The sequence below is a fragment of the Epinephelus moara genome, chromosome 5, assembly GCF_006386435.1.
Source record: "Epinephelus moara isolate mb chromosome 5, YSFRI_EMoa_1.0, whole genome shotgun sequence".
In the NCBI taxonomy this organism is placed as follows: domain Eukaryota; kingdom Metazoa; phylum Chordata; class Actinopteri; order Perciformes; family Serranidae; genus Epinephelus; species Epinephelus moara.
In genome coordinates this window covers 44,383,135-44,407,464 of record NC_065510.1, presented here as the reverse complement: position 1 = coordinate 44,407,464, position 24,330 = coordinate 44,383,135, and the positions used below count along the sequence as shown (strand labels likewise).

General features: G+C 40.8%; 1 protein-coding gene and 1 long non-coding RNA gene across 2 annotated transcripts in view; both read left to right on the top strand.

The window, feature by feature from the left end:
• LOC126390157 (uncharacterized) overlaps positions 1-24,330 on the top strand; it is a 698,278-nt gene that overhangs the window by 182,574 nt on the left and 491,374 nt on the right. The window lies entirely within an intron of this gene.
• cabp2a (calcium binding protein 2a) overlaps positions 10,023-24,330 on the top strand; it is a 56,161-nt gene continuing 41,853 nt past the window's right edge. The window contains exons 1-2 of the mRNA XM_050044311.1: positions 10,023-10,166; positions 10,493-10,675. Of these exons, the coding sequence (XP_049900268.1) occupies positions 10,107-10,166; positions 10,493-10,675 (243 nt within the window). The 5' untranslated portion in view covers positions 10,023-10,106. The remainder of the gene's footprint in view (positions 10,167-10,492; positions 10,676-24,330) is intronic.

The window sequence follows — 24,330 nt, the reverse complement described above, 5'->3', positions numbered from 1 at the left end:
TTCCAATAGTGACAAGCAATATTTATGTGCTTTACTAAATTTACACAAGCACTACGAGTGGTCAGGAGCAGGAGTAGATTTTGTTAGTAGCTACGAAAAGATCGGAGCTACTAAAATATTGATGAATGCGGACATGCACGTAAATTTCCGTCTGCGAACAGTTTACGCAGAAATTTCTTCTGCTCACGTTTCATGAATGAGACCCAGAGAGTGCAACAATAAATGAGTAAATAAATAAGTAATACATAAATAATTCATATGTATGCATCCTTCACATTTCCATAGCACTTATCTAAAGTTCTGCTCTGTTCTTCCTAGTGTGTGTGTGTGTGTATATATATATATATATATATATATATATATATATATACATATATTGTGGCATCACAAGGGGACATGTAATGTTGGAAGTAATGATGGATGTAAACAGACTGTAACAGACGAGTGGGAAAATTCAGAAGAGAGAAGCGATTTCGATTGAAATTAGCATTTTTTTGTAACATTTAACACCGTTTTGACCTTATAAATGGCTACTACAAGTCAAAAAGATGTTGTGCAGTTGTCGGTTGAGGTGGGTCACCTTGTAGGTACTCACAAAGTGCGGTATTTGGAGAAACTAGCGTTAGCAGAGTTACATACCGATCCGTACCTTCTTCCTCCCCATGTATTCACGGATCTAACCAAGTCGTCGAGTCTGCCCAACTTCAATCCACACGATCTGTACCACTATGTTGTAAACGGAGTATCCCCATACACAGGTGCAGATCTAAAAGCGTACAAAAGTCTGGATGCTTACCAGTTTTTTGTTGCTGGTTGGGTTACCGGTATGCGGTGCTACGCTCATGGCGGGGGGAAGTACCTCATAATGGCAAAGGTAAGCTTTCATCGGTCATCATGTTATCTACATTTCATAACACGTATGTTTGTCCTAGCCTAACACATATGTTTGTCCTAGCCTTGGACCTAGCCTTGGACCAAGACGTTCATTGCATGAACGTCTTGGTCCAAGGCTAGGATGCATGTACGCGTCCATTCATTGCATGAACGTCTTGGTCCAAGGCTAGGACGCATGTACGCGTTCATAGGCCTTTAAAAACAAACATGTTATGAAATGTAGATAACATGATGACCGGGGGTTCATTGCATGAACGTCTTGAAAAGGAACCCCCTTTTTCTGGTTGGGCCTACGGGTCTAAAGAGATTTACGTCTCTATAAACGCTCAAATCAAACATGAAATGTACTCACCTCATAGCCACAGATATTAGGAAACTTTCCGGGTGTTTGTATATTCGTTATTGTTCAATAAACATGCATTTTATCCCAGATGTCAGAACTGTTCTCCTCAATTCCTATGGGTTTCTACTGCGCTACTAGCGGTTGGGAGGTGTATTGGGCACTGAAACCCATATGAATTGAGGAGAAAATTTCCGACATCTGGGATAAAATGCATGTTTATTGAACAATAACGAATATACAAACACCCGGCAACCCCCGTACACCTTCCTAACATCTGTGCCTATGAGGTGAGTACATTACATGTTTGATCTGAATGTTTATCGAGACGTAAATCTCTCTAGACCTGTAACCCCCACATGCAAAAGGGGGTTCATTTTCAAGACGTTCATGCATTGAACGTCTTGGTCCAAGGCTACTGACAGTCCTACTCTGACATTATATATAATATATAAATAGGAAACATAACTGGGAAATACGTTAATCTTACCTTGTAAAAAATGCTCACTGCAAATCCGGGAGTATTTTGAGGGCTGCCAGTCCTTTCGATTGATCGCAGCTACCCATCGCCGTCTTCTCTCAGCATCAAGAGGTATACGATAAAAAGCTAAATTAGCTTTGTAACCTTGCCTGTTTGCACAGCCCACCGCACAGCAAGAAATCACCATATTTACCACCACAAGAGAAGGAAAAATAATGAACTACGACGTCTAGTTTGAGATTTGCCGGCTTGCCGTCCAGTTTTCGCTCTGTACTTCTGCTGTCCGTCATGGCACTCGTCATTGACGCGCGCAGAGCGTGACATCAGACGCAAAGGGTGAATACAGCTTGATGTCATCCATGTAGAGGAGGTAACTGATGGTTGCTCCACATCGAAACTGGTATCCGTAGCCACTCTTTGTGATGAGTTGGCTGAGGGGGTTCAGGCTCATACAGTAGCAGGGACAGTGCATCACCTTGGTATATGCCGCACTTGATGGTAACTTGTGCAATTGGCTTTGAGTAGGCTTCCAGAGCCTTTTCACAGCCCCACTGAGTACTTGATGAATGCTCTTAGTGTCTTGTTAATGTTGTACATTTCTAAGCATTCCAGTTTTAGTGTGTGGCACTAAGTTGTAGGCTTTCTTGTAGTTAGTCCAAGGAGTGCACAGGCTGGTCTGCCTGGTTTTGCAGTCTTAGGTGACTGCTCTATCAACCAGTAGCTGGTGCTTGGCTCCCCAGGAATAACTACCAATTCCTTTCTCGGTCTTGCTCATGTACTGGGATATGTGCCTGCTCATCTTAGCCGCTATGATGCCTGACAAGAGCTTCCATGTTGTACAGAGGCAGGTCATTGTCCGGTAGTTGATCCTTCATGATCAGGGCTGTCTGTCCTTGGGTCAGCCACTCTGGATGTGTCCAGTCCACCAGTAGCTGGTTCATTTGTGTGACCTGGTGTTCGTGGAGTGCATTTAGTTTTTTTTATCCAGTAGGTGTGGATCATGTCAGGGCCCATTACTGTCTGGCTCTTCATACCTGATACTCTTTCTTGTATGTCTGCCATTGTAATGATAACTGGCTCTTGTTCTGGGATATTAGTGTGGTCTGCTCTTAGATTCACTAGCCATTTATCATCGGTGTTATGTGATGCCTCCTTCTACCATATGCTTTTCCAGTATTGCTCAGTTTCAGCCCTGGGTGGATCTATTCTAGTGTTGTTACTTTGCCTCTGAGAGTATATTTTTGATGTTTCGGTGGATTACATCCTATTTATTCTTCTGGCTTCTACTTCTCCTGTGTATCTCTTTAGGTAGGTAGCCAGAGCTGTGTGCCTTTGCTTGGCAGTCTCCAGTGCCTCAGGTATAGACAGTTTGTTGTGCTTCCAAGGTATACCTTTCCTTCCCACACCTTTCTGTAACTCTCAGAGTTACAGAAAGGTATACCTTTCTTTCCTACACCTTTCTGTGTCTCTGAGAGTTGACAAACCTCTCTCCTTGTTGCCTTGATCTTAGCCTCCAGCCTCCCTCTCCATTGAGGGTAATGCTCTTTGTGGCTTGTGGTGTTCATCTTGTAGTCAAGCATCTCTAGGATCATTGTTGCTGTGGTGTACATCAGCTGATTCGTCTCAGTTATGGTGCTATTGGGGATAGTAGGTAGTACTGCATTCACATCATTGAGGAGACTTTCAAAGGGTACTTTTCCACTTAGCCTTGGTAATCGGCTTCTGGGGTGTTGGGATTCCAGCTTATATATTATTCTCAGTCTCGGTCTCAGGACTTGGTACCCATGTATATATATGTGGAATGCATGTATTATGTCATTACAAATTTAACCAAAGAGATGTAAATGGACTCCGCTTGTATAGCACTTTTCTAGTCTTACATCCGCTAAAAGTTCTTTTACACTACATGTCACAGGGTTTCCTCTACATGTAATTGATCGAGGCGCACTGCCACAGCAATTAACTTTATTTTGAAAAACGAACACCGGAGTCATCACCTGCCTGTCTGGCTGTACTGTGGCACACTCAAGAGTGGAGGGGAGGCAAAGAGATGACAGTTCGAAGTAGAGGGAGAGAAAAGGGTGAGAGAAAGGTACCTAAGCAAGGTTAAGTTTGATGCATTTTTTGTTCAAGCCTGTGAAAACAACCCTAATGTTAACGTTAACGTTTCCGCTGTCTCTTCCTCTCACTTTCATCAAGCTGTCATCACCTGAGCAAACAGCATTGAACTTTTCTGTGCTCTCATAGCTCCTTAGCTTTGTTTTAACTCGGTGAATCTTAACTTCTCATCACTTTGTGTAATATGGATGGAAAATGGCTTAAATGAGTCCAGCAGGCCCTGCAGGATCATTGCAGTTAACAAGCCATCACTTAAAGTTTCTCCTGCATTCCACAGTGCTGTGATAGCAGTCTCTGCACGAATAACATAGTCTGTGACGCTCTCATTAACAGCTTTCTGAAGGGACGTCAGCTCCGTGTATAAACTGTTGAGCTTAGATCAGGCCCAAAAAATCCAGCCCGACCCCACCCAAGCCCAGGCATGACATACGAATGTGGACATTGAAGGTTGACTCTCATCTTTCTTTCCTTGGCAAGCCTTTGTCATGTGCCTCTTAAAGGGATAGCGCACCCAAAAATGAAAATTAAGCCATTATCTACTCAGCCATATGCCAATGGAGGCTCAGGTGAAGTTTTAGAGTCCTCACAACATTTCTGGAGAGGGGGGGGGGGGGTAACGTGACAATTTTTTGCTCAAGGAGTTTTTTTGTTAAAGGTTGCTGATATTTTTTTGAACTGCACTGAAAGACTGAAAGTAACTTCGTTGATGAACTGACCTTTGTTGATGAACTGAACTTTGATGAACTGAATTTGATTTTTTGATTTTGATTCTTTGAACATTTGAAAGAGACTGAGTAAAAGGAAAAACCCGAAGTGGAATTTTGTGTTGGCTTGTTCTTTGTGTGGTGAACTTTGAGAATTGTTTATTTTTGCCAGTGTTTGATATATACACTCATATTAGGTTTGAAAATTATTTGTGTTGTGGTTTTCACATTCATTCAATGTAAGGGTGTTCATTTTCAGTGTTCATCCTTGTGTGACGTTTTCAAACAAAAACACAAACTGACTGACTAATCTTAAATGCCAGGAGAGAAACCTGGCTGGCACCCCGAAACAGATTTCAAAAGAAAGGAAATGAAGTCAAACCGTCACAAGACGCAACCAACACGCACCTTGTGGAATTTGGGGGTAAAATTTCACCTGAGCCTTCCTTGGCATATGGTTGAGTAGATAATGGCTGAATTTTCATTTTTGGGTGCACTATCCCTTTAAGTGTCGAGGACCCCATCTTCTTGCTGACATATACCAGCATCGTGCTGCACTTGGTACACTCGACAAAGCCGACACACACGTTGTCACCGTCAACAACTCACATGTGCGCGGCCAGTGGCGCCGTCAAGGGGTGGCGGCGTGACAGAACCTTAAGCCTGAGTTATACCTTTGCCTGGCTCTGTTGGCGGATTGCGCACGCACCTCAACAGAGCTCAAAGGCATTTATACTTGGCGCATTCTCCGTTGCAGTATTCGCCGCAAAGACAGGGGGGCGGTAGAGAAAAAATACTATAGGAAGTAGTAAACTGCAAACTGTGCCATTAGATTAGGCTACAGTTGTGTATGTAGTTGTGCTGCAGTTGTGTAGTGAATAAATATTGTATTTATAAAAACATTCAGTTTGAATTGAAGTAGTCATAATTTCACATTTCAATGGATACTTAGACATGCAGACTGGAGGAGCTGGGGACCGAACTGTCGATCTCCTGATTAGTGGACATCCTGCTCTACCTTTGAGCCACAGCCACTAATATGTGCCACCAGATTGCTCTGCCCTCAGCTAATCTGCTTGCACTGCTTCGCCATTCTTTGCCCACCTCAGTCATTCAGGCCTTCTGCTCCACTTCTTCAATCTACAGTTAACTGCCTCTAGCTATTCAGTTTCCTGTGTATGCTTTTGGGTCCTAAGTTGAACTGACAAAATGCTATTACTATCCTGATTCATATTTTAAGAAGCTACAAATTATATTCAGCCACAAAATAAGGTTGCAGAACAGTGCATTGCAAGTAGTTGCAACTCATCTCGTTGCAAATCTTTGGTCTGAATGGGGTATAACAGATAACATTAAGATAGTAACTAGCAGTGTCATTCACTATAAAGTCCTTCATTCATAGTTATTCAGGAAGTACTGTATGAAGGTATTATTGGTGAAAAAGGTTTGAGCACCTGTAACAGTAGAATTTGTAGTTGTGTACAGTTATTTGTATGTGTGTCAGTATGAGTTGTGTACTTGTAGTTTTTTTTTTTCTCTCCACAAATACAACACAACACTTACACATTCACAAATTCTTAATTACAGGTGCACAAATCCTATTTTAGAAGTTACAGATTAAAAAACTGACACGCTCACATTTTTGCTCCTATTGTTGCAGTATATTTGGTGCAAAACATATTTGTGCACCTGTATCAAACAATGTGAAGTTGTGGACAAAATTTGAATATGTGCAAACCTGAATGTGAACTTGTGCAGAAATGTTCAATGTATGTAGAATAATTTCTCAGGAAATTATTTGTATTCCTTTAAAACACAAATACAAATCGATAATTACAACTGCTTGAATCTTCCCCACGAGTCACAGATTCTGTTTCCCTCAACTACAAATCACAAATCGTGCCTCCACTGAGATATTTGGTGAAAAACTATCTGTGCATTCAGTCTATGGAGAAAAACTTGGGTGCTGATCTGAGATCGACTGATTCCACAGCCAATCAGAAGAGAGGGGCTTTTGTCTCACAGCCAATCAAATGACGGGGCTTTTGTCTACATTGCGGAGTGAGAAGGAGAAGAGTTCCCGCCGGTGGTGGATTGGATTTAAACAAACAGCAGCAGAAACAGCGATTTTCAATTCATTCACTCATTCAAGGTAGGTTGTATTTTGAACCACATTAATAAATAAACTCTGACGCGAAGCTGAGAAATTTAGCGTCCTGTCACTCTTCCTCTGTTTTGCTAACCCTCCTCCCTGCCGTGAGCACAGGGGCATTGTTAGACCCATTTTAGGGGTGCTCCAGCACCCCTAAAATTGATCTAAGCACCCCTAAAAATAAATGAATTATCAATGTATCCCATTACTTATATAGACTGTGGTGGCCCACATTCTATGTAATCCTCCTGTGTCTCTGTCTCCGATGAACACGGAGACTCAGTTCCGCCCTCTGAGACAGAGGCTAACATTATATCATTATTATTAGCCTCTGTTGCAGTTTACTGTCATTTCTCTCCAGTTGCTACTTTATTTATTTATATAAAAGGTCCGGACACTGAACGGGGGACAGAGTTGCTCCGTCAGGGTCCGGACACTGAACGGGGGACAGAGTTGCTCCGTCAGTAAGCGGCTACACAGGTAGACACAGAGCCGGTGTTGCGGTTTAAGTGGTGACCGTGTTATATGGTGACTTTCACATAGGTGTTCTCATAAGCCTTTAGTAGTTTAATCATTTTTAAATACATACACGTCTGTGTTTAATATCTAAGTTACGCTAAAGTTAAACTGTGTTCAGAAGGCTCATTCACCTCTTGTAATGTATCTTGTAATGTGAGAAAGTCACTAGTTAACACGGTCACCAGTTAAACCGAAACACTGGATCCACTGACGCTGGTAGAGAGTGAATGAAGAGAGGGAGCGGTGACAGTAAGAAAGCCGCTGAATCAGATCAATAACACGTTATTTTCTGATTGTTTCACAACGGTTACGTTCAACAGCACAAACTTCCCCACACACCTCCACCCAACCCTGCAGCTCCACCTCAAACCTCAGAGCAACACAGAGAGAGATGAGAATAGGAGTAATTGTCAGTTTACTACGTTACCATCTCTCACGCATAGATATTAACTAGTATTTTTATAGATCCATGTTTTCAACCTACAAAGGATTATCTTGTAAAACAGCATATGAATCTGACGCTCTCCCTTCCGTGTGTCTTGTCTGAAAACTAACCCTGCATGAGCTGATCTGACCCGGGGTCACAGCTCTCCTCTCAGCGGCACCACGACCGAGCCACACACGCGCCCCGTAATCTCTTGTTACAGTTTATGACATAAGACTACAACAATACACACATCGTAACATGTGTATGATAATCAACCACTGCACAGATTGATTTCTCAACGACTTTATTGAAAACAAATGCACACGGCAGGGAGGAGGGTTAGCAAAACAAAGGAAAAGTGACAGGACGCTAAATTTCTCAGCTTCGCGTCGCAGTTTATTTATTAATGTGGTTAAAAATACAACCTACCTTGAATGTTGCCAAAATCACTATCTCTGCTGCTGTTTGAAAACAATCCACCACCGGCAGGCCTTCTCTCCTTCTCACTCCGCCATGCAGACAAAAGTCACTCTCCTTTGATTGGCTGTGGGACAAAAGCCCCTCTCCTCTGATTGGCTGTGGAATCAGTTGATCTCAGTTCAGCACCCGCCTTTTTCTCCATAGACTGAATGCACAGATAGTTTTTCACCAAATATCTCAGTGGAGGCGCGATTTGTGATTTGTAGTTGAGGGAAACAGAATCTGTGACTCCTGGGGAAGATTCGAGCAGTTGTAATTATCGATTTGTATTTGTGTTTTAAAGGAATACAAATAATTTCCTGAGAAATTATTTTACATACATTGAACATTTTTTGCACAAGTTCAAATTCAGGTTTGCAGGGTTAAAATGCATACCAGATAGATAGATAGATAGATAGATAGATAGATAGATAGATAGATAGATAGATAGATAGATACTTTATTCATCCCGAAGGAAATTAAGGCATCCAGTAACTTATTCAACAGCAACACAACACATCCTCACACAGGTGCAAGTGCAAAAAAAAAGCAAAACTAAAAACACAGTAAAACACAATAAAAGGGCTAGATCATGCCCAAAGGTCCATTGCACTTCTGTCCTTTAGGGTGGAGCTGAAAAGTTGTATGGCCCTGGGAACAAAACATAACTACTGTTTATCCAACACTGATATAGGCGCCTGACCTCGCGGTCCTCTCCGTTCCTCTCACCCACACTTGAGCATCCGTCCGGGGATACACAGTGTTGGCCCGCCTCGCCTGACCTCCATGGTCCTCTCCGCTCCTCTCACCCACACTTATTACACCCGTCCTGGGCTGCACAGTGTTGGCACGCTCCGCTGTCATCTGATTGGCTGCAGACAATCCCCTATTAGAAAAAATGCATTTATGAATCGAGTCAGGTCAGGGGAGTCTCAAAACTCCCACACACAAATGCAGGGAAGTTTACAAATTAAAAACACTTTGTAAATGCAGGTTCGACAGTTCATATATAAATGTAACAACCTCCAAATATGTATTTGATGAAAATTGCAAATACTTTTACATGTGTACATTTGTGAATTTCAATTGCTTGTATTTAAAACAAGAAATATTTTATATATGGAATGAAACATGTTTTTGTGTGCATTGAAAATGTGTTTGTGTTCTGAGTCATATATATGTATTTATATATATATATATATATATATATTTATATTTATATATATATATATGTATACATATAAATCCCCAAATGCATTTGTGAATCCTTTTTTGTGCATTTATTCATTTTGAGACTGTTCTAGCTCCATACAAGACTCTGACATGCTGGGTTGTTTGTGTGCTTGTACATGTACAACACAGGCCCATATGGTGAATGTACTATACAATAGGAAGCACGGTAAAGTGCAAAGGATTGAGGACAAGCCTGCATCAGCATTGCAATGGACGAGATCAGAGAGGGGAAATAAATAGGGGATTATTGGAGATGTCACATACATGGACAGAAAATAGTGTCAGGCTCAATAGGACAAAATGTGTGTGCAACTAATGCACAATTTTGTATTTAAAATGAATCAACTTCAATTAAAAAGTTAAAGGTCACCAAAGTTAGTCAAGAGCAGGAAATACATATTAATAAAGATATGAATGAACAACAAGAGTTTAAAAGGACAGAAGCTAAACATTTTCTTTGAGCCTAAATGTGTGTGCCTGAATGAACCAGCATCTGTGTGTGATAGCAATATTTACAAGAAGAGAGACTGAGGGGAGAGGTGGATAGAAGCCGACAGATGATGACATAAGTGATGGATGCGGATACATGAAGAGGGATGAAAGAGGGAGAGAGAGGGATGAGAGAAGGAGGAGCAACAACAGTGGGAGATATGCCTCAGATTATCAACCAGTGTTGGATGCTCTAGAGACAGATAAAGAGGAGGAGTGGACAAGAGCGTGACAGGAGGAGAGACAGAGAGAAAGAGGACGTCTCTGTGAATGCAAGCTGGGCTGCAAAGATGACTGATGCGAAAAGCGTATCATCCATGGAGGTGCCAGAGGGGAAGTTAATAAAGAAGGTCAGTGAATGAATGTACATGCCAAAATATGACTTTGCAGTATCCTAAATCCTGCCTATCGTGCTCTTACAAACTCACCGTGATATACTTTGAGGACTCTGGGTTTGTCTGCTGAGGCCTGGCTGGCACAGATACACTATTTACTTTGTTTACAATATTTTGGTGCATTCAATCTTAAAGTGTACAGTGAATTGAATATATTTCAATTCATTGATTTATTTATTTATTCATCATCTCTGGTGCCTGGATTACCAACCCTCACTCAGGGTTTCTTGTCTGAAAACTTTCCCATTTCTTGTCCTCTTTGTTCATCCACCATTCTTCAGGGTTCCATCAAGAAGAAAATTGAATCATTAAGGCGATGGAGTTCAGCTAGTATAAAGAGGCCACCAAAGCCTAAAGCCAAGACCTTGAGTCTGTCTTCTCCCGTGGGAGACCCCGATGATGTCTGGCTTCAAGAGGGAGACAGAAGAAAGCTGCGGCCCATCGTGGACTCAGTCTTTGGACAGGTAGGACACCCAGCTGGGCATTACATGTGGCCCACGTGTCTTTATGTAAGCGCCCTTCTAAAAATGGCTTGTGTGTGTCTGTGGTGTTGATAAAATGTGTTTTGCTGATACATGTTCACTATAATGAAAATGTCCTATTGAATAATATCTGATAAATTTGCATGTAACAAACTCAGTTAGACAAAACAACTCATCAATACATAAATGAATGAACATCCTGGGTGTCTGAATAGGAGCAAGGGTGACTCACTGCTACAATTAGTTTTAAAAAGCTATAAGCACTTTTAGCCTGTTCTCATTCACAGCATGTTAAATACAGCAGCTTGGTAAGTGGCCATCCTTTTAATGTCTGTATGATGTACCAGGCTTTCAACTAACTCCAATGTAGACCCATCCGCTGTAATAACATAAAGAGCGAGGGTACTCAGGAGACTGTCTTTTTTTGTCCTGAGTAAAACATTTTTTTTAGAATAGGCCTACATTATGTATGTAGTTAATGGCATGTGACAACTTCCATGAGTTATATACATACATACCTACCGTAAAACTTCAATTATTAGCCTGGGCTAATTGCTTAAATCACTGAACTCAACAGGCTTATATTTGGGACAGACGACAGGCTTTTAATTTCTTTCACACAAAAGTGCTGCACTGCAAAGATGAGAAATACTGTCAAATTGTTTAGTAAACCAGTATTAATATTACTTGTATAAAAATTTGTCTTCAAACAACATATCAATTATGATATAATTATGAAAAAATAATGCCATTTATTTGATCTAGCTCCAAGAGACAGCACAACAGTGAGCGTTACAACACTCGCTCTATGGCACCCAAGGATTATGGCACCCGGCATACCAACACAACACCACTTTATCCTGTTAAACAATATTCATAACTTGGATATATTTTTACGGAAAACCCTTTTGATGGAATATGAAGGAATATGAAAAACTTACAGTGTAATGGAGGAATGGACGCATATTCTGACTATATAACTGCTTCATAGGTTACGTGGGGAGTCACCGTCTTTGTTTTTTATCTTGCTTGTTTAACATGGAGAAGAATTACTGTCTTATTTGGTGCTTATACTGTAGTTTCAGTAAAATGAACTGAACAATTGAATTGCGGAGAATGTAACCAAGCTAACAATATGTAGAATACCCATATTGACAAATGTATGTATGTGCAATCGAAGCACCTAACTAACGTTAGATCAAGTGGGTAGCCAACAATCTAGTTACATCCAAAGAATTTCTATGAAAATGAACTGCTTTGCAACATGAGCAGGTGTCTAATTGAGACAGGCCTTTATTTGTCAAAATGTGTAGCCACACCAAGCTACTAAAAGAGACTGGGCATTTAATTGGGAATTTTACTTGAAGTTTCATGGTATTTTACCTAGGGCTGTCAGCGTCAACACGTTAACTGCAATGCGATTAAGGCCTTCACACAAAGTGTTGTTTTTTTTTTAAATTGTATTAATCGCGTGCTGGTCTCTTCATGTACACTCACTTGTCAGATGGCTCAGTTGACAAGTCAAAAGTAACATGCACCTTGTGCCGAACAGAATTAAAGTAGGCCTATCACCGCATTACTTTGAGTTTGAGCTTCCACCTATGAGCTGAGCACACAGGTGCAGCAACTCAGGCTGGTGTCAGCAGGTACGTACATCGCCACAGCCAACAAAGCACTGTTTTGGAGTAAACAACTCGTTGCAGACCTCTGGGTGAAACTAAGTCGAAGAAGTCAACTACAGTGCTTGTAATATTACCTTTGTTAATTGTTGCTGTTCCTGGCTTCATATGAGTAGAGGAAATCTCTGCTATGATGTAAGTAGCGTAGGCTTTGGCTAATAAAGTCAGCATGTTGTATTTGTGGAGAAAACGTGTCTAGCAGAGGAGTATTGTTTTGCTAATGAATCTTGCGAGTTATAATGAAGCCAATTTGTGTACTTGTGTTTGAAATTATCTCTATTAAAGAGGCAACAGATAGCATCTTTTCCTAAATATATCATCATGAAAATAATGTGGGTTGCACAGGGTAGTGGCCACAGTAAAATCAGTGCTTACATAGGTTACTTAGTGGCTTTGCAATCTTTGCAATAAGCTTCTGCCATCGGGGGCAAAATTTCATGGAAAAAATCTGCTTTACGGCAGGAAACGTGTCATGTATTGCGAAACTGGTCGGTCAGCCAATCAGGGACTGGAGCTGGGCCTTATGAAGAGTTGGGCATGAGATAATTGAGTCACGAGCACAATGGCAGATGGACAAAGTTTGGAGACAAATGAAAAACGGCTTAGCGAAAGAAAAGGAGCTCCTCTGTCTGAGGAGGCAAAGAAGAGCAAAAAGGAGAGTGATAAAAGAAAAGGAAAAACAAGAGTAAACCTCAGTCAGGCGTTCAAGAAATGGAGGGAGCTCCATCTAAGGAGCGACTTACTGTTGGCATTTTCTAACATCAGCTGGTCAGCACTGTACATTTTACAAATCAAGCAGCTCTTCACTGTTGTTAAATCGGAGCCAGGAATATATTCTGAGCCGTTTAGCCTGAAACATGTTTGGACCGTTGCTTTATCTTAATAACGATACCTTTACCTGTCTGAGAAGCCTGAGGATTAATGTTGTTAACAATGACATCACTGGCACTGCCATTTGCATCCTTCTGAATTCCGCCAGCAGTCTATCATGCTTACATGCTTTCAATGTCACATCATTTAAACCTGTCTGTACAGTATATGCTAGACAGGTATAAAATACAAGAATACAGTTACTGTGCAGTGTAAAAAATGAATTATTATTTGATTTAATAAAAGTCTTGATTTTAAAGAGCTGAGAGTTACAGTGGTCCTGCAGATTTCTAGGAGATTGTACGCATATTGTACACAGAATCTGTTGGAACATTTTAGTGCACTGAAAATGCAAATCAAGTGTGAAACAGATGGGACAGCCATAGTGTACGGGACATAAATGTCTGATATAAAAGTCCACAAGTTTTCTTTTTTTCCCCAAAAACACAAGTTTGGATGCAAATCAAAAATGGATGATTATAATGGGAGGATTGTTTATGTACTGTGTTTGCAGTGTGTTCAGTGTATCAGTCTTCTGGCCTGTGCATATGCTTTAAAAACTGTTCTGTTCCTCATTTATAACCATTGCATGTGTCCAAAAAGGGGCTTGAAATGTGTGTACGCCACTTTCTAAGCATAAATTGGGATTTATAAAAACTTGACGAGGGAATGTGCATAAATGTAGGAAATCTCTGACTCACGTGTACGCACATTTTGGAGACAGGGGATATTGGCGACACAGATGGTGAGGTGCTGAGTTGAAGCCAGATTGTGGAAATTGGGTGTGAGAGGAGTCATCATACATATAACGATCTCACACATTTTTAAATTCACCTCATATCACACGCTTCTCATAGAGCCACTTCATAAACATTCAAATGCAGAAGTGGTTTTTGTGTTTGAGCCAGTGAGCCAGAGATTTTCAATAAACACCTTTTGATTGTACAGGGTATGTCACAAATCTGATACCCCTCAGTATTTCATTAGCGCTGTCTCATTATCACATTCCCCACCACTGAAGCACAGAGGAGAGGGTCAGGGCCAGACTGTATGCTGCTGATACACATGGTCAGCTGTGGAGAGCACCGTGCATAGCTGAATAATGTCAGGCTGTGGCAGGTGACAGGATTCAGAAAAGTCTGGCTTTCCTTTACCCGATAATAAACATGAATATACTGAGTCATTTTAACCTCAACCATGTAAACCAGGCTAACTGGTGAAATTAATGTTGTCGGTTGTAGAAATCCAAGATAACATCAAACGGCATTGAAAAATTGCAGTACACTGCGTCAACAGTTTTCAGTAATCTCCTCTAATACTGTGCAGATATCACCAAGTACCATTTTAGTTTTCAGATAGTTTTTGTGTGTAAAATGTCCTGCACATATGGATGGTGTAAATTAACAAAGATGTCAGGGTGCAATTCTTTTCGGTTGTGACACCACTGCCCACCAAACAACAGGCTATGTGCATTCTAACCTCAACCTCACCCAGAAGCACCTTGATTTCTGCATCAGGAATGTTCGTCTTCTTGGTTTTCCTCTGGTCGTTGCCATGATTTACCGTGAAGAACCACTGAACAGCAAGCTCATGTCTATGCATCAGCATTAATGAGGTGCTTTGCATTGACCATTTATGACTGAATGTGGACATATAGAGGACGGGATATAAGGCTGGTCCACATGTGGACAATTCCAAGATTTATAAAAGGAAATTGCATACTGGCAGGTGTACACACAGTTTTAGAAATCTGTGCCAAAGTAAGTATACTTCCTTTGGCCTCAGAGCCATTCAGAGGGACGTATACTTCCTTCAACACAGGCCCTTGCTGCCTAGACTGTCAGTATGGAAGCTCCTATTGGTTCAGGTGAGGTGTCAATCAAAAGGTCAGAGTTTAGCTATACTTTTGACATCGAGGACTTGGCATATTTACATGCAAACTAAAGAAATGATGGATAATATGTGGAGAAATATTAACATTTGTAATGATGCATCAGCAGTTTGTGGATATCTCCAGAGGTAATAGTGTATTTGGACTAAATATTTTGCTGGATTTAGGTCTTCTTGTACTTTGGGAGTGTATGAGGACCATTTTTGTTGGCATAGTATTGATCTGTGGAGTGAAATAATGCTTCATAGGCGAGTCATAACAATTTATTTGTTTGTTTGTCTGACAGAAGCATTTACTGAGACTGCTTTGGTGGTTGTATCTTGGATTGGTTTGCATCAACTGAATTGCAAGGAACATAGATTTTGAATGATATGTCATATGAGTAAACTTAAACACAGCAAATACAGCAGTTGCTAACATATAATCATAAAATAAAACCTTACAAAGGCCTGTGGGGGGCATCAGATTGTTAAACATAATGATAAATAGTCCTAGGGTTGGAGTAGGCCCATGAAGACCTCTAATTGTTGTACAGCATGATAGATAATTACATTAAATGGGACTAAAATGCTTCACTGATACTATAACCAACAACAGCTCCACTACCGTTAGTGGCTGTAGGATGGCAGCAAATGCCTTTATTGTCTTACTAAGCAGTTTATAATAAAGTATATATATCTGTTTTTCATAATATGAAATTTTAAAAACCTGCAATCAGGACTACTGTATATAAACACCCCACACTCTCCATGAAAACATCTTAACACTTTTTATTCACTTTTTTAATCTTTACCCAATATTAAACTGGACTAGTTTAAGAATGATGGGCCATAACGCTGTAAGTCTTCTAAAAATAACAAGACATGGGGGTGGCTTCTACATTAAGCCATAATATTATTAACAAAATGCTCACATGGCTCTGTGGGTTTTCGTGAGCACTACATGCCACTACATGCATTGCTTTTTTCTTAGAGAAAAACTAAGATTTAAGTTTCACATTCTGTACAGACAGCACCGGTTGGGTGCTCTACACAAAGACCACTCATTCTCATAGAACTGGAGTTACGTCCAGTAGGTAATATTTCCCACCGTTCCTGGCGGTGTTTGGAATTGCATACTAAGATACTGCCTACTCCATTCTCAATCTGTATGCACTGCACACCACCTACGAAATGCAAGATTAAGTATGTCATTACCAACAGACTATTCACGCAGAAGTATGCTCAAGCAAGATAATCATGTGACTGCATCTTGCTCTCTGACAACTTAAGATCCAGATGTTCAGTCGGTTTTTATCTGCAGTGGAACAATCCGCAGAGTGCTCTTCTTTTCCATAACAAATGGACCCAGTGATTCCTAAGTAGATGTAAATGGCTCATTCTAAGGAAATGAAGAGACAGCAATTCACATTTGCATGGGATTATACACTAAAGAAAACATACTTATATTATATTCAATTTCTGCCCACTGGACACACTGGACCTTTTAAGGGAGTAAGTCATTAATAGCTGGGTGATATAGATAAGTGTAGGTGATATGACTGACACTACCAACAGTGAACACACAAGACATGAAGCTATACACCTGCCTGACGAGCATAAAAAGAGTGCATCACTGTATGCACCAACATGCTGTTAAAATGAAATGACGAAACGCATTGTTTGTCCATGCATGTCCATGTCCTGTAGTGTGTGCTATTACGAATCACTGTTGAAAAGTAAAGCTGTTTCATGAGTCTGCATGTGGACTCATTCTCAGTTCCTGTTGAAATGGTCTGTCAAATTTACTGTATTTTTAACAATGACAAAAAACTTTAACTTAAGACTTAGTCAGTCAGTCAGTCAATTAGTTTATCCCTAGGTGTTACAAACCTGGCTCACAGTTTGCAAGAAAAGAGACTCTACACAACCATTTCAAGGTACAGAGGTAGTTTATTGAACTAAACATACTCCAAAAGAAAAAATAATGCATGTCGAAGTGGTGTGAGTGACTGCAGTGTGTGGATGTGTGTGTGTGTGTGTGTGTATGTAAAACAGAACAAATGGAACAAAGGAAAACCAAACTACACCATGTTGGCCATGTGGCTGTCAGCTGCTCAGTCAAGGGAAAGAGAGAGAGGGCAGGATGACAAACCAGGCCTTTTTATAAGGTGAGACCCCTTCCTCAGGTGTGGCCAGGAAGATCTGACGGCCTGCCTCTCCAGCCACAAGGAAAAAGATAGCTGTGAAGAAACAGACACATTAGTAGGGCCGTCACACTAGGGAACTCTTTGTGTTTGTGGCAACTGTCAAATACGATACAATACAGAAAAAGACATTACAGTTGAAGACAGGCATTAAACAACAAATTCAATTCAATTCATTTTTAATCACATTTTGCCTCAGAGGGCTCTACAGCATACCACATCCAGAGAGAGACAGAGAAAGAGAGAGATGCACAGCAACAACAATAACAAAATAACTACTAAACTACTATGACAAAATTATAGAAATATGAATAATAATGCTAGTAGTAGGACAGTATATATGTTATAGATATGATTGATTTTGATTGATTTGTATTACAAACATGTCCTCAACCCTCATGGGTTTACATGTCACCATTACAACAATGCTGCAGTGATCAATCCAAAGAACACGTTATTTTACTACTCAGTCTCCAGACAAAAGACTCTGCCTTCTGTTCCAGGCCTAGCAAACAAATTGTGCCACAAAAAAAAGTTCCCCTTCTAAAACATAAGTCAAATTTTTCATAGTCATCCAACTTAAAAGAAACCAACATAAATAGAGGTCATTTTACTGAAAAGTACATCCTTTATGTCTTCATATACAGGACAGTAAAACATAAAATGAACGTCTTTCTCCCTTGTCACACAACAAACAAAGTCTGTCTTCCTCTGGGGTGGCATTTAACCTCCCAGCCTCTAAGGCTAATGGCAATGTACCTGAGCACATCTGTACACATAGGGATCTTTTGTTTAAATTATAATTTACATAAGGTTCCACACTGTAACTATTCTTTATGAGACAGTAAGCTCATAATCTTGGTTTATACCAAATATCAACAGACCATTTTTCTCTAAATATAAGAAACATTTTACTCCTAATCTCTCGAATATCACAGAGTAACCTGACATGAAAAATAAATGACAAGTTGCTCCAGTGAAATAAGGATTTCAACTCATTACCTTAGGGATGACCATGGGAGATGTCCCAAATAAATCTATTTTTAGTGAGTCTGTGGTCAGACATCTTCACAAGTGTATTCTAAAGCTGAAGCATTTGACATTTACATCTGATGTTTGCAGGTTCACATCCTATATCTTCCCTATTGGCCAAAACTGAAGTAAAACCATGGACTCTCACAGAGGATTGAATCACTCTATAATGCACAGTGTTACAACTTGTATGTTCTCGGAAACCCAAAACACCAGAAGCATAGTCAAACACAGGACAAACACATATATTATAGAGTTGTATATTACTATGCAATCCAAGATTGCTACATTTTGTAACTTTGTTCAGTACAGATCCCAGTGCTCGACACGCTGACTGAGCTAGAACATTGACAGCTTCTTTAAATGTCATGTACTTATTCTTCAAGCCAAGATATTTTACTGGTCAGTAGTATGACAGCACAATTGAACCAAAAATAAAAACAACTGAGCCTCTCTCCAATGACCTCCCTAAATGTACTATTTGTGGAGGCCTATTGTCCTGATTTACCACTAGTCTCCATTTCCAGCACCATTCCTTGACGTTGTTTAGCATTCTCTGGTTTATGTATATATTAATATATAATGGTAAATATATTTAACAATAATAATCATATGTGTATAATAATAGTACAAGTATGACAAATAATAACAGCAGCAGTAGTAGGCATCAGGCAGGACCATGGCAGCAGTGCAACCATGACTCACAATCCAGGCATAGCTGCGATTCAAGGGAAACTGCGAGACAAAGGAGCACAAAGGCTTCACAGAAGAAGCTGAGTTAGTAACACGCAGTAATACGTCATGAATGTTAACAAATGAAGAGAGAAGAAAAAGGAGAAAAGGGGCTCAGTGTATTATAGGAAGTCCCTAGCAGACTAGGCCTAAAGACTCTGGCTCCCATTCTACTTTTGGAGACTTTAGGAACCAGAAATAACCCTGCATTCTCGGAGCACAGTGATTTGGTGGAATAATATGGTACAATGAGCTCTCTAAGATATGATGGAGCCTGACCACTTGGAGGTTTGTAAGTAAGGAGAAGGATTTTACAGGGAGCCAGTGCAGAGAAGCTATTACAGGAGAAATATGATCTCTTTTCTTAGGTCACGTCAGTACACATGTCACAGCATTCTGGATCTGTTGGTCTTTAGAGACTTGTAGGAGCAACCTGATAATAAGGAGTTGCAGTAATACAGCCTATAAGTAACAAATGCCTGGACTAATTACTCTGCATCTTTTTGAGACAGGCTAATTTTTTTTGCAATATTACACAGGTGAAAGAATACAGTACTTGAAGTTTGTTTTATATGAGAGTTAACGGAAAAACCTTGATCAAATATTACTCAGAGGTTCCTTACAGTGGTTTTAGAGGCTGGAGAAATGCCATCTAGATAAACTATATCTTTAGATAATGATTTTCTGAGGTGTTTGGGACCAAGTACAATAATTTCAGTTTTGTCTGAGTTAAGCATTAGGAAGTTTCAGCTCATCCAGGTTTTTATGTCCTTTAGACATGCTTTAAGTTTAGTTAACTGATCAGTTTCTTCTGGCTTGATCAATAGATATAATTGCACATCATCTGTATAACAATGAAAATTTACACAGTGATTTCTAATAATGTTGCCTAGGGGAAGCATATATATGAAGCATTTTTGTGGGTCTTCACAGTTAGCTTGTTCTCTTTCTAGGCCTCCAGTTTCCCCTCTCTGTCTTTAGTCAGTCTCCCGCCACAAAGGTGTACTTTTGTCTCCACGGTGAACGGCATTTTGTCGTCACTGTCATAATCACTCAGCTTTTTTATTTTCTTGTCTTTTTCATAAACCTGAGAGTCTGACCTGAACAGCTTGCAGCACAATACAATTTTGTGTGGGAATACAGAGGTTATATGGTTGACGACATATAGTGCTCAAGGACAGGGCTGCCTGACAGCAAGGTCAAGTGGTGAAAATATTGTAAATGTAGCATCCACTGAGACTGATATTGATTTTTTTAGGTAGGCCTTTTTTAAGTGGCTTACATTTAAGTAATAACATTTTAGCTTCTGGGGTGTTGGTCCTGTCTGTTTCTGCAAACAGAAAGTGCCCCGACCACCATCTACTACATGTTATACACTCCTTATGGAAAAATATCTCTTGCAGCCCCACTTCAAAATCCCTTAACTATCCCTTTAAATTCTTTCCATTTCACTCTTTGTTAGAAAACATACGAGTTACAGACTTTACTCTGTTTGTGTCAGTATTTGTAGACAATGCATACAAAGCTACGAGAACAAAAAACAAGAGCAGCTTTAGCAGGCAGATGTCAAAGTGGGTTAGTTGACAGACTATTGCCATGGCACAACTCTTAGCAGCAACAGTTGTGTCCTATACTCATGGATGGAGATAAAGAACATGCTGTGCCAACATTTCTGTGACTTTCTATCCCTTCACCCTATTTTAGTAGAAAATCTCTAATCCATAGGACCTACAAGACCTCAGAGAAACTGCAACTTTTAGGTCGCACGAAATTCTGGACAGGTGCAAAAGGCATTATCCTCCTTTTGGGAATGGGTAAGCGGACAAGAATCAGAGCAGGGAATGTGGGACAATCCAGACAGCCATATGTGGTTGCAGTCTGTAAAATGATGTCAGGTTAAACTCAAATCCTCTACTGACTGTACCAGCACTTTTTCTTATATGAACTATTCTGTAAGGGCTTTTCATCTAAGTTCTGGTCTGATCAGGTTTCAGGGAGTAATATATAGTATATGGCGTAATATTTATGTGGTTTTTATAAGCAGAATATTACACAACATTGACATATTAGCAAACAATTACTTAATTACACATCCAGTAGGACTTATTTGGAGTTAAGTTTATGGCCACAAGACAAATGTAAGTCATAATTTGTCTCTTGTTTCAGTTCTGCTGTGGTGTACAGAAACTCAGACAAGATTAGCTTCAAAATGCTCCACGTTGTTCACCAGCTAGGCACTAACTTTGTCTGTCTGTACATGGGCATCACCTGGCCTGGACATTCAGGGCTTTAGCCCTGGAAGATTATTCTGTAGCCCTGGTTAATTGTGACAAGTGCATAATGCTGTGCTATTGCACTGTAATAAAGTGCATAGTGTCATGTTATTACACAGCTACCTTTCCTGTCATTTAAAAGTCTGATGGCCTGGGGGATAAAACTGTTTCTCAGTCTGCTTGTTCGTGCTTTGTATCCTTTCACCCTTGGGACTGCAGGGGGGTGAAGTGACTGTTGTGGGGGTGGGTGGGGTCCTTGACAATTCTCAGGGCTTTGCTGAGGCAGCGCTGGGTGTACAGTACAGACTGGGCAGCTCGCATCCGGTGATCTTTTCGGCCGTGCAAACCATCCTCCTCAGTGCTGACCAATTATTAATGGTACAGTTGCCGTACCAGGAGGTGAAGCTGCGCGTCAGGGGGCTCTCAGTTGTGCCTCTGTAGAAGTCCCTGATGATCTGGGGCCTCATGCCGAATTTTTTTCAGGCATCGGAGGCCGTAGAGGCGCTGTTGGGCCTTCTTGCTGCGGTGATGTGGCAGTCCCAGGTCAGGTCCTCCTCGATGTTTTGACAGTTTGCCTCAGAGGCCTTTACAACCTATGACATCCCTCTGTCCTTGGACCCTCACAGTGGATAAATGGAGCTGAGTAAAAAGTACAGTATTTTTCTTTGAGATGTAGTGGAGTAGAGGTATAAAGTATAGCATAAAATGGAAACATTAAGTACAAGCATAAGAGGGGTTGTTAGGGTTAAAGATTTTTCAAAATAAAAAGGATTCTTTGGATCAGGTGGAGAGCAAACAGGACAACTAAGAAGGAGAACAACTTAAAAATCAAGATTAGAATTTAGGTTAAGTTAAAATGTCCTAAAAAGGAAAAGGTTAAAACAGTCCTTTAAAGGACATTGAAACAGGCCTTTTAAAAAATAGTACTGAAAGTAACAAATAATGAAAAAGTCCCTCATTTCAGGGAGCAGATTTAACTGTTGCTGCAGAACACTGGCCTCATGGCAGTGCCTTGCTTACTGCCTCACTCTGCTGCCATCTCCTTAAAGGGCCAGTGTATAATATTTGGCATGGTTTATTGTCAATCTGAATCTGAATATTCTACCCATTAATATGTTTATACAAGNACCCGAACCGTCATCTGCGAGGAAAAGAAGACGCAACTTCACTCCTTGTGATGCACTCTCTACGGCGCTTTTCCTCCTGATGATATATCTCCCCAACAATGGCAGCAGTAGCACCGAATCCCATTCTGTGCATTCAGCCTCTCTTCTCGCCCGCTCAGCATCAAACGCATGGAGTTCCTCATCTGTATGCTCCAGCTCAAACAGGTATGGCTCTGGGTCTGTGTCCGCTACAAGAAACTCTTCAAAATCGCGTTCAAAGTCGTCCATTGCAGCTACTATAGTCTGGAGATATCGCTAGGCTAAATAAACAGCTGAGCTCTGTTTACAGGCTACGCTGTCAGTCAGTGTGCGGGCTGGAGATTGGTGGAGCAGAGAGGGGAAGGGGTACCCGCTAGGTATGGTAAACGAGTATGTGTGTAAAGTTATGAAGTGTGTCTGTTACACTAGAAGAGTCAGAGTTTGGGATGGAGTGGAGTGTTACTGGAGTTTTTGGAGTGCTCAAATAAACTGGCCTTTTTCCCGAACATGGCTTAGATTTCTAAATAAACATTCACCTCGTCACTAGATAGACCTACTCCTGAAAAAGTCGTGCGCAAGGCTTTCTGTCCTTACGAGGCCACCGTCATTTACCCGATGGGAGGGGTGAGCGAGTGAGCCCTGCAATCTAGAATTTGACCACTGATGTCACTGTTTTCAACCCATTTTACACACTGGCCCTTTAAGGCTCCTGGATTTACCAGTCATTCTACTCCAGCCCTCACCTATGGTCATGAGCTTTGGGTAGTGACCAAAAAGAATGAGATCATTGATTCAAGTGGTTGAAATGAGATCTCTCTGTGAGGTGGCTGGACTCAGCCTCAGGGATAGGGTGAGGAGCTCAGACATCTGGAGGGAGCTTAGAATAGCGCCTCTGCTCCTTCTCATCAGAAGGGGCCAGTGGAGGTGGTTCGGGCATCTGATCAGGATCAGGATTCCTACTGTCTCTTTCATTGCTTCTGTGTTTGGGTCCAAACCCGTGTATACTGAGACTGTGACAGATGTTTGGGGTACTTTGCTCAGCCTGCTGCCCCCACGACCCGGCACACAGTGGAAGACAGTAGATGCTGACAATTAGAATTATGTTTCTTTATGTGAGCTGCTGATATCAGTGTCATGTTGTTTCTGCTAAACGTGTGGATCTAGCAGGTGGTTTCAGCCCTTATCTGTGTGTCATAGGCCATGTCAATGTGACAACCCAAACCAATCTTCAGCTTGAGCTGAAGATTGGAATCAGTTCATTTCAGTTTGATCACCCTCCCTGCAACTGATCTCTCAGATGTCTTGGCAGATAAACTGTATGCATGCATTTGCTAGAGAGATCAGCACACTCTTAAGGTCAGACAGCATTGTTAGACGTGTATAGATGGTGCAGAGTGTTCCTATGAAGATGGAGTGAAGGGATGAGCACTTTATATTTCTGTTAAAGATTTGACGTCAAACAGGCTCAGTACACATAAGAGTGGTATTACCCATCTTTACAGCACTGGGATTATGGTACCAACCTTGCAGGAGATGCAAATTGTAACAGTGATACTATGTTTGCAGGCTGTAACTGATGTATCATCACAATATGATGTCTGCAGAGCTGCCCTCATTCATTTAGTTTCAATTTCAATTCAATCAATTTTATTTATAAAGCCCAATATCACAAATCACAATTTGCCTCACAGGGCTTTACAGCATACGACATCCCTCTGTCCTTATGACCCTCGCAGCGGATAAGGAAAAACTCCCCAAAAAAACCCCTTTAACGGGGAAAAAAAAACGGTAGAAACCTCAGGAAGAGCAACTGAGGAGGGATCCCTCTTC